The 15,359-nt window shown below is 35.1% G+C and overlaps 1 protein-coding gene across 5 annotated transcripts in view; it reads left to right on the top strand.

Moving 5' to 3' along the window:
- KMT2C (lysine methyltransferase 2C) overlaps window positions 1-15,359 on the top strand; it is a 285,908-nt gene that overhangs the window by 59,087 nt on the left and 211,462 nt on the right. For all 5 annotated transcript variants that reach the window (XM_027841013.1, XM_027841014.1, XM_027841015.1 and 2 more), the window contains exon 2: window positions 10,857-10,945. In XM_027841013.1, the coding sequence (XP_027696814.1) occupies window positions 10,857-10,945 (89 nt within the window). The remainder of the gene's footprint in view (window positions 1-10,856; window positions 10,946-15,359) is intronic.

The raw sequence follows: 15,359 nt of genomic DNA, 5'->3' as shown, positions 1-15,359 counted from the left end.
CATCTAGAAAGCCTTGGAGTTAGTATAACTAGCAGTAAGTCTCAACAAACATTTAAATATTGCCTACTTTTTATCATTAGAGCCTGCCACTAAGAGAAAACTGACAGTCTCTACTCTGAAACTTAAATTCTTCTATTGGTGTATATAGCATGTTCACATTTAGGGTAACTGCAAAATATACATACACAAGATATATAGTTCATATATTCATAAGTACATATAGGATATATACAAAGTAAAAACAATGTTTGGGGTGTATTGACAATTTTGGGAATTAGAAAATAGCTCTTAAAGATGGTGGCAATTGAGCTGAGTCAGTTTTTGGAAGTCTGAGCTGAGGAGAGAAAGCATTCCAGGTAAGGAGGGAAGCCTATAAAGACATTGAGGTGGGATATGGAATGTTTTGTGTTTGAAGACAGCAAGATTGTGAATTTGGCTGGAAATGTAAAGCCTGTGAGGAGAGGTAATATTCAATAAGCAGAAGGTAGGATGGTACTAGGTTGTGAATTTCTTGAGTTGGGCAGTGATGCTGTCAAACCTGGGTTGTAGGAATGTAAAATTGGCAGGTTTAGTAGAGAGATTAGAGACTGGATGCAAGGAGATCAAATATGGAAATTTCTTCAATAGTTTAGGACAGGGTGGCAAACTACCTCCAAGACCAAATATAATAAAATTTTATTAAAAAAAAAAAACTTGGCTAGTGGGATGTACAAAGATAAGCAATAGGTGGATTTGACCCACAAGCATTCCTTCTTCAACTGATCTGCCTTACTTCCTTGCCCGCCAACTTCTCCTCCTAAGGAAACCTACTGCTGCCTTTTAAAAATGGATGATTTCCTAATTTGGAGCAACATTTTATGAGTTGCCCAAGTCATGTTCACTTTATTCCCAATTGGACTCCTTTGGCTCATTATCTCCTTGCTTTGCCCATTGTGGGCAGTCTCTCTAAATCATTCCTGTCATCTTTCCCCTATTAGAATGTAAGTCCTTTGATGGTAGGGATTATTTTGGTGGCTTGTAGTTGCACTCCCTCCCAACACCCCCCCCCCCCACTCCCTTTGTCCCCTCCTCTTTTATCATCAAAGCAATAGTTATTTTGGAGATTAGAAGCCTTGAGAGATGTTTAAAGATTTATCTAGAGCTACACAGATGTATCTGAGAATGATTGCATCAAGAGTCTTCTGACTCCAAGTCCAACACCATATCTAGAAAGAAGGAAGTTGAGAGAATAATAGTTTGAAAGTTAAAAATGTCTATTTTGGTTACATCTTCTAGGCAGTTAGTGATGTGAGACTAGGAGTCAAGAGAGAGACTATTATAGATTTGGGAGTTAGCTACGTAGGAATGATAGCTGAACTTGTGAGAACTGATAAGATCACTAAGAAAGTATGGAGAGATTGCCTAGGGCCAAGCTCTGTGTAACAGCCACACAAATGGGCCAGGACTGGAAAAAGAACCAGACAGGCAAAGAAGGAGCAATATTGGAAAGTATTTATCAGTAAAGTAGTCTTAAGAAAGGGGGTATAGTTAGCAGCATGGTGTTGCAGAACAGGCCAAGAAGGTTGAGTACTAAGAAAAGGCAATTGGAGTTGGGAATAAAGAGTTGATTCCAGTTAAGTTAGTTTTGAAGCTAGATTGCAAGGTATTTAGAAGTGAACTTTAGGTAAGAAAATGGAATCAATAAATGAAGATAACCTTTTCTTTGGAAACAGCTACTGACAGAATCATGTGAAAGTTTTTCACATCTGTCCCTAAAGAACCATACCTTAGTTCTGCATTTGGTTCAGCAGATTGCTCAGCGTTTGAGGGTTCAAGCCAAAAATTCATTTAAGTAAAATCTGTAATAGACTCAGGTGAAACCAATTCTTTATGAAGTTAAAGAGCAATTTAGGGAGATAAATACAGATAAAAGCTGATGTTTGAGATTAAAAGCAGGCAGCTGGCAGGTTCCCTGATATCTTTGGAGCTTCTTGCCAAGGTCCTAAAAAATCACTAAAGGACCTGCTGCTGGGTCCCACGTTTGCACTACCTGTGGTCGAAGTTAACTCATTCTTGCTGGTTCTAAGGGAGGGAATAAGCATTTATATAGTGGCTACTGTGTGCTAGGCACCGTACTGAGTGCTTTTACAAATGCTTGATTTTATCTTCTTAGTAACCTTTAGAGGTAGGTACTACTATTATCCCATTTTATAATTGAGGAAACTGAAGTAGACAGGCTAAGCCCAGGATTACACAGCTAATAAAGGGTCTGAAGCTGAAGTTGAACTTGGTTCTTCTGGTTCTAGGTGTGCCCTAAAATTTCTTTACTCACAGTAGTCTTGTATGGTGTTGTAGGAATGTGAGGACTTGACTCATATGTACAGTTCCACTGCTATTCAGTTCTACCAGTATCCTATCTCCAACAACAGATATTTCATTCTTTATGAAAAGGGTACACTTGTATTTAAGTCCTGGAACTGATAGTTAGTAACTGTATGAAGCTGGACAACTCAAGTTGCCTCTTTGAGCCTCATTTTCTTTTTGTTAAAAAAGAAAATCTGATAGTCTACCCCACAGCTTTCACAAGGATTTATTAAGTGCATAATATGTGCAAATCACTCTTTTAGGAAATGCAGATATGGGAAAAAAAAATTGAGTTGCTGCCTGCAAGGATTTCAGCCTAATAGGGAACATATGGCATATGCAGGAATAATTACATTATGAGGTACAGTGGGATGAAGGTATTAAAGAAGAAATTGTCAGAGAAGGTTAAAAGAACTTTTGAGGAAAGAAAGACAACTTACAGCAGATATCAACTTAGGTTTCATAGGGAAGGTGGCCTTTAAGTTCTGCCTTGAAGTGAGAGAAGGAGCTCAGTAGGCAGAAATGAGGGAATGCATTTCCTATATGACTTTTAGGAATACATGAAGTGGAAGATACTGACTTGTTTTGCTCTTCATTTGCTACTCTTATTAATACTTAATAATATTATTAGTATAAATAGTATAAAATTATACTAACTTTAAAGAATCAAAGCAATTGTCATGTTCTTTGTTCTTTTCTGAGTTTGTGGTTAACCAAAACTCCTAAGTAAATTAAAAAAAAACTTCCTCCTATGTTGTAAGAACTCTCTCATCATTCAAGCAATATTCTTTGTAATCATATCTAGTTTCAGTGTATTTTTAAAAAGTGGACATAACCCTTCATATGTGGTTTGACCTGAGAGTTCAGATTTGAGGAAACTTGATAAACTTTAAAGTGCTGTTTCCTTCTTCTCTCCTTTTCTTTTATGTCCTTCTACACTCGCATCAAAAATACATGAAAGGAATTGAGGAAGCAACCAGGATATATATTTTAAAATATTTATGGATATTTTTTGTTTTAACTTATTTCCTGGTATCGCTACCAACCCCCTTTCTGTGAGCCTCCTTATGTTACAAGGAAAATAATTCGTAAGACCAAAAAACACACGAACTACACTGACTGTGTATGAAATTTTTTATACTCATAGTCTTCCCCTTCCCTCTTCCTACAATGAAAAGAACGTTATTTTCTGATTGTTCATATAGATCTTGACTTGCTTCCCTAAATTTTTTGTTGTTTCTTATTGCAAAGTACTATTCCATTCTTCAGTTTATGGGCATATACTTGGTTTCTAGTTGATTGCTACTACAAAGAAATGTTGCAGTGAATATATTGAAATATTTGTAACTTTATCCTTCTTGGGATGTATGCCCAACAGTGGGTTTTCCATATCCAAGGGGTGTAAAGAGCTGTCACCCCCATTCTCCCAATAATTGCAGATGATTTAAAAAAATGATTAGTGCTGTACCAGTCCAACCAATGAGGGATTATTTTATGGAGCTAAGCAAAATGAAATTCATTTGGGAGAATAAAAGGTCAAATCTGAAGGGAAGTAGTAGGAAAAAAAAAGGAGGAATGAAAGAGAAATGGTGTTTCATATCTTAAACTATATTATTAAATATTAGTATCAAAACTGGTACTGATTTTAAAAAACAAGTAGTTAAAGTAGTGGGTTAGATAAGTAAGGATCACAAAATTGGGTATATTAGCTTGGGGTGTTGAATAGATAGATAAAACTTTTATTATATGTATACAATCAAATTAAACATATTTCCACATTAGTCATGTTGTAAAGAAGAATTAGAACCAAAGGGAAAACCCCACAAGAAAGAAGAAACAAAAAGAGAGAGAGAGAGAGACTCCATAGTTCTTTCTCTGGATGTGGATAGCATTTTCTCTCATGAGTCTTTTGGAATTGTCTTAGATCCTTGTATTGCTGAGAGGAGTTAAGTCTAAATCATGTACCCATTTTGACCTTATCTTATTATGTGGTGTAAGATCTTGGTCTCTGCCTAGTTTCTGCCTTGGTATTTTCCAGTTTTCCCAACAGTTTTTGTTAAGTAACAACTTCTTTTCCTGGAAGTTGGAGTCTTTGGGTTTATCAAACAGTAGATTACTGTAATCATTGTACACAACATTTGTAGATCTGAACAAAGCCTTTGATACAGTCAGTTGTGAGGGCTTATGGAAAATTATGTCAAAATTTGGTTGCCTGGAGAAGTTCATCAGCACTGTACATCAGTTTCATGATGGCACGCTTGCCCAGGTTCTGGATAATGGACAATGCTCTTCTGTTTTCCCAGTCACTAATAGAGTGAAACAAGGCTGTGTGCTTGCTCCCATACTTTTTAGCATGATATTTTCAGCCGTGTTGTCAAATACCTTCAGTGAGAACAGACATAGCATTCAAGGTTAGCTAGCGTACTGATAGTAAATTCTTCAATTTGAAAAGGCTACAAGCCAAGACCAAAGTGGAGGGAGTGTTGATGTATGATGTTATGTTTGCAGATGATTGTGCACTCAATGCAGCTTCTGAAACTGAGATGCAACAAAGTATGAATCAATTAATTCTCTGCTGCTTGTGCTAATTTTGGGCTAACAGTTAACAGCAAGAAAACATAAGTGCTCCATCAGCCACTACTATACCATCCATATGTGGAATCATTGGTTACGATAAATGTAAAAGTTTTGAATGCTGAGCATAAAGTTCACTTGTCTTGGTAGTATATTTTTGGGGAATGTACACGTTGATAATAATGAGGTTGATGCACACATTGCCAGAGCAAAAACTCGGTGTATGGGAGGCTCCGAAGGAAAGTGTGGGTAAGAAGAGATATTAGACTGACTACCATACTGAAGGTCTACAGAGCCGTTGTGCTGACCCTATTGTTGTATGCCTGTGAAAGCTGGACAGTATGCCAGCGCCATGCCAGGAAACTGATTTGCTTCCATTTGAATTGTCTTAGGACTTTAAATATCACCTGGCAGGATAAGGTACCATACACTGAGCTCCTTTCTCGAACTAAATTGCCAGGTATTCAAACTGTACTTCACAGAGCGCAACCCCTATAGGCTGGCCACATTGTTTGAATGGAAAATGTATGCTTGCCAAAAAGCCTTATTTTATGGAGAGCTCACAGGACAAGTGTTCACATGGTGGTAAGAAGGAGCAATACAAGGACACTCTCAAGGTCTCTCTTAAGAACTCCATTTGGAATTGGTTGTGTGACATGGGAGACACTGGCACTCAGTAGGGCATGCCCACATCAGACAAGGTGCTGTGCTGTATGAGCAAAGCAGAATTGAAGTAGCTCAAAAGGAACGTGAGATGTGCAAATTTAAAAAATCTACCCCAAATGTTCACATGGACTATTTGTACCCAACCTGTGATAGAACATTCTGAGCTTGTGTAACTTGACTCTAGCATAGTGATGTCATTTTGGTCCTCTTTGAGATCAAAGGACAACAACCAAGGACATAAGACCTTTTCGTTTATATATCCATTTGGAATTTATTGTGCTATATGATGTGAAGAGTAGACAGTAGGTACTTGAAAATACTAAAGTATAACTCCTGAGATATGCATTCTTCGATTCTTAAGTCTTGAACAGTGTGTTGATGTATTTTGCTGGGCTTCCTGTTGTTTCAAAGAAGAGTTTCTACTAGTGATAGATACCCAAAAAAAGATCAATAAAACTTGTTTTTAAAATTAATAGAAAAAAAGTTATATTTATTTTGTATACTTCAACTTTACATTCCATTCTAGAGTTTTGTTGACAACTTTAAGGCCAAAACTAGTGTGCCTACCTTTCTGAAGTTCCCAAACATTGATTTGATGAGGACATGACACATGGTGATCTATTAGTATTTTTTTTAAAGGTTTGTACTTGTTTAATTTTGTCTTTGGGGTGATTATAATTTTTGGACCACTACAAATGTTAGAACTTGGCCCTCAAAAAAGATGACTAATTTTGGAATTATCAAAATTATGTGCTAAATAACTGTGCCAAATGCACTCTACTTGATTTTCTGGAAACAACATATATTTAATAGGCTTAAAAGTAGAGGATAATTCAGTGTTTTTGAATTTGAGTACCAGAAAGGGTAGCCATCTCCTGCCAAACTGAAAGTTAGTTGCTCCTAACTTAATGTGAAATCTAATGAATTGTGTTTTGGACATAGTGAAGTTGAGTTGCCTGTAGGACATGGAGGTGGATATGTTCGGTAGACAGTTGATAGTGATTGTTGTTCATCCTTCATTCTCAAAGAGGACGTGACATCAGGAAGATGATGCCTTGACTTGCAAATGAATTGAATTTAAGTGAGGGAGGGCTGTGCAAAGTCACCAGCCTCACTCTTCTCCTCTGGAGCCATCTGGGTCCAGTGGTATGATATAGATCAAGACGACTGGAGATGACCTCCTCATAGATCAGAACATGGGAGATGTCATTCCCTTCCTCCTGTGGTGATACACCTCAGGAGAAAGCTGAGTATTGAACATGTAGGGTTGGGAATTACCTTCATAACGATACTTAAACCAATGATGTGCTGATGAGCTCATCTAGAAAGAGAAAATAGAGAAGTGAGGCATGCTCAGTTTGTTGTTGTTCAGTTGTATCTGACTTGTTGTGACCTGTGGTCCAAATCATGCCGCTACTGTCCATGGGGTTTTCTGGGCAGAAATACTGGAGTGATTCGCCATTTGTTTCTCCAGTGGATTAAGGCAAACAGAAGTTCTTGCCCATGGTCACAGAGATAGTAAGTGTCTGAGGACAGATTTGAACTCATGTCTTCCTGACTCCAGGCCCGGCAGTGTATCCACTGAGCCATCTAACTGCCCCTAGAATACATGGTTGAAGTGAGTGTAAGGTGAAGAAGTAGGGGAAGTGAGGCAAAAAGGTTTGTTTTGGGAGATTTTATATTTTACTCAATTCCTTTTGCATTTGCTGTTTTCCTGGTGGTATCATCTTACATACAAGCTGGATAATGTTATGATTCATTATAATTAGTCAAATAAATAACATTATCAATGTATCATATTAAAGTTAATAGCAATGAAACATAACACAATCTATGTAGTGCATCTAAAGTGATGTTCATATCTCTTTCTCTTTTTTCAACTTCAAAAATAATGTTTAGGAAAACTCACAACACAATAGAAAATGCCAAGATCAACTAAGCATACAATTTAAAAGCCTAGAAAAATCAACAAATTAGCAACTCTAAAAAATGTTTAAAATTTTTTTTTTCAAAATAATGCATAAAAAATTCCAAGAAAAACGAAAAGAACTACTGAGACCAGAAAGCTTTTTTGGGTTTTAGCTGTAGAACGGAGGAGATATGTAGGATGTTACTTTGAGGGAAAGATTATATTAAGTGAAGGTTTTTAAGGATTGTGAAAGTCTGGGTATAGTTCGGTAGCAGCCAGCAGTTACTTCAATTACTTCAAGAGAGAATGAAGATTTGGAGTGGGGAAGAATGTTTGGGCAAAAGCACACAAGAAGGGCCGGTCTACCTTTTACTTAGATGTAAAAGATGAGGGATAATTAGGCATTTGGGGCATAGAATTGTGAAAAAGCTTAGAACAAATGACCTTTGCCTCAGTAAAATTGAGACAAGACCCTCATAGTAAGAGCAGCAGGATATCTTGTTTAAAATTCAGTTTAATTTTCAATTACAAATTCTCTCCCTCCTATTTCTTACTCCTTTATTCATTGAGAAAGCTTGTTTTGGGAGATTTTATATTTTTGTAAATATTCAATTCCTTTTGCGTTTGCTGTTTTTCTGGAGGTATCATCTTACATACAGGCTAGATAATGGTTATTAGTCTTTTAAAAAGTAGCTCTTTTTCTTTGCCTTGGGATTTCTTTTTTTTTGTATTTTTGATTGTAAAAAATTTTTTTAAACATTTTACAGTTGCTAATTTTTTTCCTAGACTTTTAAATTGTGTGCTTACCTCATCTTGGTATTTTCTATTGTGTTATTATAAGTTTTTCCCAATGTTACTTTTGAAGTACTACATGTATTTTGCTGTTTCATTGCTATTAATTTTAATATAATACATTGATTTTGTGATTTATTTGTTGACTCACTATTCATTTATTTATTTATTTGGCAATTGGCGTTCAGTGATTTGCCCAGGGTTACACAGCTAGTAAGTATCAAGTGTTTGGTCTGAGGCTAGATTTGACATATCTCATTTCTTAGAACACAGTAATATTCTGTTACATTCATGTTCCCTTTAGCTATTCCTCAATCAATGGTTATCTACTTGATTTTCTAATTTTTTGCTATCTTAAAAAGTGCTGCTACAAGTATTTTGGTGTATATGGGGACTTAATTTTTATTGATATGTTAAAATATTAATGTTGATCCTAGAAGTAAAGGGAATGCCTATCAAATGGGTGAATTGCTGAACAAACTAAAATGTAGGCATAACGAAATATTATAGAGCAGCAAGAAGTGATGTCTATGAAGAATTCAGAGATACATTGAAAGGTTTCAATGAATTGTTGCAGTGGTGATGGAGGGAGGGGGGAGGTGTATAAGGGATAAATGTAATATGAATGGAAATATTAAAAAAGTAGAACTCTGAGGAACTAGAATAACTAACTTTCTATCACACTATGAAATACAAATTCCTCATCGAAGCAGAGAGAGTATGCGTAGTGATGGAACAGAAGGTTGCATAAACTTTTAAGGGTGGTTACTGTATCTGAATTTGAGGGGTAGAGGGGAGGGCATTAGAGGGCTAATGTTTGATATTGCATGTAGCACTGGTGGTTTTAGCCACAAAATTACTAATACTGTAAAGTTTAAAAAATAAATCAAATTGAGTACCATAAAGTACTGTCTAGTCAAGGACATGTGTCCTTGTGTGTAGATTTGTGCAAACTCAAGTGCAGTGCCATATCTAATTCTCAGAATTGTCTTGCTTGTCTCTACTCTTTTCTAGACTTTGTTTGAATTCCATTTTTTAAATTTAAACATGTTTTAATGACATTTTCAGGATTCTTGTTAAAAATCTCCTTTTCCTTCCAGTCTTTGTCCTTAATTTAAACAAAAAAATACATGACGGGGGAAAAATCCTTTAACCGATTAGCATAATCAATGCTAATAGGTAGCATTTATAACACTTTAAGATTTACAAAGTGCTTTACAAATATCTTAATTTATCCTCAAAACAACCCTGAAAGCTAGATGCTTTTGTTATATCCATTTTTAGAGATGAGAAAACTGAGGCAGGCAGAGATTAAATGACTTGACTAGGGTCACACAGTTATTAAGTGTCTGAAGCTTGCTTTGAACTCAGATTTTCTTGACTCTAGGTTTAATTATGTACTCACTGAGCTACATAATTGAATACAGTTTATATCTTTTTTTACTTTTCTATCTGGTGGTTGGTGGTATGCATCTTCACCAGGCCTCTGGGAATTGTTCATTGTTCATGGTTATTATATCAATCAGAGTTTTTAGTTGTGTTTTCTTTACAGCATTGTTGTCCTTATATAAACTGTTCTCTTGGTTCTGCTCACTTCATTCTGTATCTGTTCATACTATCCGATTTTTCTAAAATCATCTCTTTTGTTATTTCTCAAGGCATAATAATCCATTACATTCATCATACTTCAGTTGAGTAGCCATTACTGTTGTAGAAAAGACCATTTAAGGCAACTCCCTAGCTTCCCCTGTCCTCCCCAGCTCTTTTGTTCCCCTTTCAGGATTTTGAAGTTGGTTTTGTTAGCAGCTTTTGTCTTCTCAGTATTATCCTCCCTGTTAAACTCCATCTTACCTTTCACATGTTTTTCAGTTGAATTAAATATATTCCTACACCTAATTTCCCGAGTGTATTTAACTCTCCATTGACTATTTAAGAGTGAAGTTAATTAGATATGTGCTTTCTGTCAACTGTTTTCCTCCATGTTTGTACACTCTTCTCATGTACTCCAAATATGAAAAATATAAAATTCCTTTCCCCCTTTCGTGTTCTGCACTAATATTCCCTTTTTCCTCATTTTTCTCTCTCCTTCATAGCTTCAGAACAGAACCAGTTTTAGAGCTTCTGTTTTTCAAATTATTATGTATATTATTTTGACTTTCTCAATGTCAAGAGATTTAGGCTACAGTAATTATACTAACAATTTTACTTTTATATCATTTTGAAAATCTTCTATTTCATATTTAAGATAAAGCTTATTACGTTAGCGCTTATTAGAGTTGATTACAGTTAACTCTAGATGTTTTTGCTGCATAGAACTATTTAGAGAATTTTTCAAGGTGTAAAAGCATTCTGCTGTGGGAAAGAGTCTTGGGGGAACACAGTTTATTTAAACTGGTGCACCATTAAAACAGGCAGCTAATCAGCTTCTGAGAGGTAATTTGGGTCTAATTTTTGGAAAATTTTCTTTTGTATTAGTATGTTTCACATACTTTTAACTTCTGTTCTAGGCACAATGCAAGTAATTATAATGTTAGTGTTGTAGTTTAATGAAGTTTCTTTGTTTGCTTTTTAGGCCTCGAAGTAGAGGAAAAGCTACAGTGGAGGATGATGATAGCATGGATGGGTTGGAGGCAGCAGAAACAGAAAACACCGTTGAAACAGGTAATAAATTAAGAATCCTATTAAATGTCCTTACTTTTTACTGACACAGGTTTTGAAATTTAAGAACTACTACATGGTAGTAGTGGTATGAGTTGTTAGGTTTTATTTTTGAAAGATATCTGTAAATTCGTCACATTGAGTTTTCTACCTTATGATCAATCAAAATTCTCCAAGTCTTGGTAAGGTAGTGCCATTAATTTTTGTGTACTCATGAATTAATGTTAATGTGGCCTTTCCCCTACCCCTTTCATCACCTTTCTTCATAATTTCCAGTTGTCTAAGGATAAGACTCTCTGAATTTAACTAGGCATCTTTTAATATGGCTGTGGTCATCCAGTATGTCACCCTATGCTTGAAGCCTTTCTTCGTTATTGCCAGCCAGGGTCGCTTTTATGTCATAGTAAGACAACAGAGTAGAACATGTGGTAAAGGTTTTAGATTATAGAAAAAAAAGAATACTGTGTTGCTTTGGTACTCATATCAAATTTCCCTTTCTCAAACAAAAATTCATTAGAAAGAAAATACTTATTATTGTGATTTTATGATACATGAACAGTTAGATTTATTGCCTACTTTATGCTTCAAGATACTGTAATTATACTCAATTTAAGAAACATTTGTTCACTACCTGGTATGTGCCAGGGTGGGGATACAAAGGAAAATGGAAATATTTGCTTTCATGGAGCTTTTTTCCTACTGGGTCAAAACAACATGTTCCCAAATAAATAGAAATATGTACAAAGTAACTTGTAATAGATGATAATGATTAGGAGTTATTAGTAAGGGCCTTTTATAGTTAAGTGGCACTTAGCCTCTGTTATAAATGAATCTAGGGTCCAGTGGAGCTAGGGTCCAGGAGTTTAAGAAATAGAAAGAAGCATTTCAGGTGTGAGTAGTAAACTGTGTAGTGACCTGAAGATGGGAGACAACATTATGTTAGGGAGGAACCTTAAATTATTATGTGAATGGGAATATAGTGAAATCCGTCTGTCATTTAAACTTTTTTGCAGTAGCTACATATGGAAACATTGTGTTTTATCCTGGGTATAATAGGCAGCTGCTAAATCATCTTGGGCTGGAGAATAACATGGTCAGCCTATGTCTGGTACTAAACTCCACCCCCCCCCCCCCAAACAAAACAAAACAAAACAAAAGCTGAGGGCTGCTGGATAACTGTCATTAAAAGCTCAAAGACACAGGGGCAGTGGAATAATGGTAGCAAAGGGAATATCTCAAAGTGGAAATTGGAAATAAAGCTTGTTTTTCATCTTGGGCCATTTTGTCAAGGAGCATGAGAGAAGGTATATCAGGTTTTTGTGATAAGGAGCTAGAATGTAGCATGAAATGGAGAGGATTAATAAAAAGACAATTTTATTAGCAGTCTATGTTATTCCTAGATTTCTCTTGGAAAATAGTCTTTGCAATATCTTATACATTTTGATAATTATTTTAAGTGGAAATTCTGTTGTGTTTTGGTAACATTTTGCAGTGCTGATGATTTATGTGGATTTATTTTATATCTTGTGACTTTGCAGAATTTATTGTTTCTATAAACTTTTTACTTGACTCAGGTTTCTTGCTTAGGACTTTTAAGATTGGTTTCCTTTTTTGCTGTAGTTATTGCCTCAGTTTCTTTTTCTTGTCTAACTGCTCTAACAAGCATTTTGAGCACTACATTAAATAATAGAATTGATAATGGCCATCCTTGCTTTACCCCTGATTCTATTGGAAAGGCTTCATACTTTTTTTTCTTGTGGGATGTTTGCTCTTTGTTTTAGATACAATTTACTGTATTAATGACAGGGTCATTTTTTCATATTCTGTCTCATTTTTTTTTAAATCAGAAATGGGTGTTGTATTTTATCAGTTCTTTTCACAATACGTTGATATAATCACATGATTTTAATTATCTGTTTCTAATATTGTCAGTCATTTTGATAGGGTTTTTTTGTTTGTTTGTTTTTGGCGAGGCAATTGGGGTTAAGTGATTTGCCCAGAGTCACACAACTAGTGAGTATTGTGTGTCTGAGGGCAGATTTGAATTCGGGTTCTCTGGATACCAGGGCTGGTATTCACTGCACCACCTAGCTGTCTGAATGTATTAATCCTGCATTACTGGTATAATTCCTTCCTGGTCATGATCCATAATCTTTTCAATATGTTGTTGTGGTGCATTTGCTAATATTTTGTTTAAAATTTATTCATAAATATTCATTAAGGATAGTAGTTTATAATTTTCTTCCTCTGGGTTCTCTCTTTCTCTTGTTTCATTATCAAGGCTATGTTTTTTAGGATTAGTCTAAGTATCAGCATTATAAACCTACTTTACTATCTTAAAAAAAAGTGTTGGAGAGACTGCAGTAAGACAGGAATGCCAATGCATTTTTTCTGGGAACATGAATTGTGTAGCTGTTGTGCAAAATAGTGCTGAGTGTGACTAAGATATCTGGGCCATTTGACTTGCAGATTACAGTGTTTTGCATATGCTTTGAGGAGGTTAATAACAAAAAAGAAAGGCCCCCAATATATACTGAACTATTTTGAGACCTACTTTTTGTAGTAAGTGTATACTGGAAATCAAGCAAATGCCCCTTTATTGGGGTTGCATAAATACATTGAAGCTTTTGACTACAGTGGAATATTACTGTGGTTCATAAATTGTGAATAAGAAATACAAAAAAAATTGAAAAATCTATTGATGATAAGCAAATTAAGTAGAACCAAATATAATAGATACATGTTGATTTCAGCAATGTAAAGGAAAAAAATAATAATAGAACAATGATAAATGAATGCTACAGAATTTTCATGACCGAACAGCATTCTCAAAGAAGAGCTATGAAAAGATCATTCTGCTCTTCTTTACAAAGATGTGGAACCATGGATGGGAACACATGATGTCAGACTTATTTGATAATGGTAGCAATCTTTGTTTAATTTTTTTCCTCATTTTTTTAAAGTCTTTATCATAAAAGATTATTCTATCTAAAAATGGTAAGGTGAAAGAACACACTGTGAAATATTGGTGATTTTAAAATGTTTAAAAATCATTTTGAAAGTTATTCTAGTCAACAAGCTTATCATTTTCTTCATTTATATCCTTTTCGTAAACAGTCCAAAATGTGTTTATCTAATTGTGTATTTTTTATTTTTACTTAAGTTTATTTTATTTTTGCATTGTCTCTACCAAGTCAGTTGTCTGACTATATCTTCTGTAAGAAACTTTTTCTGATATCCCAGTTGGTAGTGTTATATCTTTAAAATTACTGTGTATTTAATATTTTCTATATGTTTGTATTTATTAGCTTTTTTATGTAACATATATTCATATCTGTACTTGGTGTGTATTCTGTTATAATATAATACTACTCCTACTCCTGCTGAGTAGGCATTGTTTCATTTTTCATACTTTATTCCTAGCACCTGCCCCATTGTAGGTGCAATGAAAAATTACTTGTTGGAGTGATGATAATTGTGGTTTAGTGTTTGCCTCCCCAATAATTTCCAACTCTTCTTTGAAAGGACATTCATGAGGTATAGTTGTGAGGCAACTGTATGGTCTTAGTAAGGTTTGGCTCCTTTCATTCTTTAATCCTCATATTTATTTTCTTCTAGTGCCTTCATGTTATTTCCATATTTTCAGTGGTCATCTGGTCTTGAACTATAAGTTGATTTGAGTTGAATGTAGAGGACTGAAACACTAAAGTGAATTGTAAAAAATTTTTTGCTTGGGAAGAGCATAGAAAATTCAAGCTGGAAACTGTTGATATTGAATAAGGCTGGTATTCTCAGATTTGCTGTTTAGTTCTGCTGAACTGCCTCTTTCCCTCTCCTTTCTTCTCTCCTCCCTTTTCTCTCTCCTTGTCTATCTGCCCACTTTTTTCTCTCTTCTCTTCTCTCTCCTCTCCCTCTTTCTCTCCTTTCTCCTTCTCCCTACTTGTTTCTTTTCTCTTCTTTAGAGGATGATTGACTAGATAAGAGTGTCATGTATGTGCTTAGAAAGAAGGTGATTGAAAAACAAAGGTTATGTAGGATTTTTTTTCCCTCAAAAAGAGCCTTCTGCCTGGAATTGTCTTAAATTTGTGTTTATCTCCTTGTAAGAATATGTTTGATTTAATTTAATTTAGATATTGGTCTCTGGGTTAAGTTAGTGAGATGACATTTATATCCACTCAAATAATTCCTTGGAATGATCATTGGTTGAGCAATACAATGTGGTTTAGAAGTGATCTCTCATTAAAAAAAATGAGATAGCATAATCTTTTTTAGCCAATTTGTTAGATTATTCTCTAGATCCAACTGTTAATAATCCATTCTGTACACATGTACTAATGCCAGAGTAATTTTTCTGATGGGTTGCTCCCAACATAAAACTCTTGGAAAAAAAAAAACAACAACAAAAAAACTGTTCATG

The sequence above is a fragment of the Vombatus ursinus genome, unplaced genomic scaffold, assembly GCF_900497805.2.
Source record: "Vombatus ursinus unplaced genomic scaffold, bare-nosed wombat genome assembly UNPS02014852.1, whole genome shotgun sequence".
In the NCBI taxonomy this organism is placed as follows: domain Eukaryota; kingdom Metazoa; phylum Chordata; class Mammalia; order Diprotodontia; family Vombatidae; genus Vombatus; species Vombatus ursinus.
This window is presented reverse-complemented; position numbering and strand designations above follow the sequence as displayed.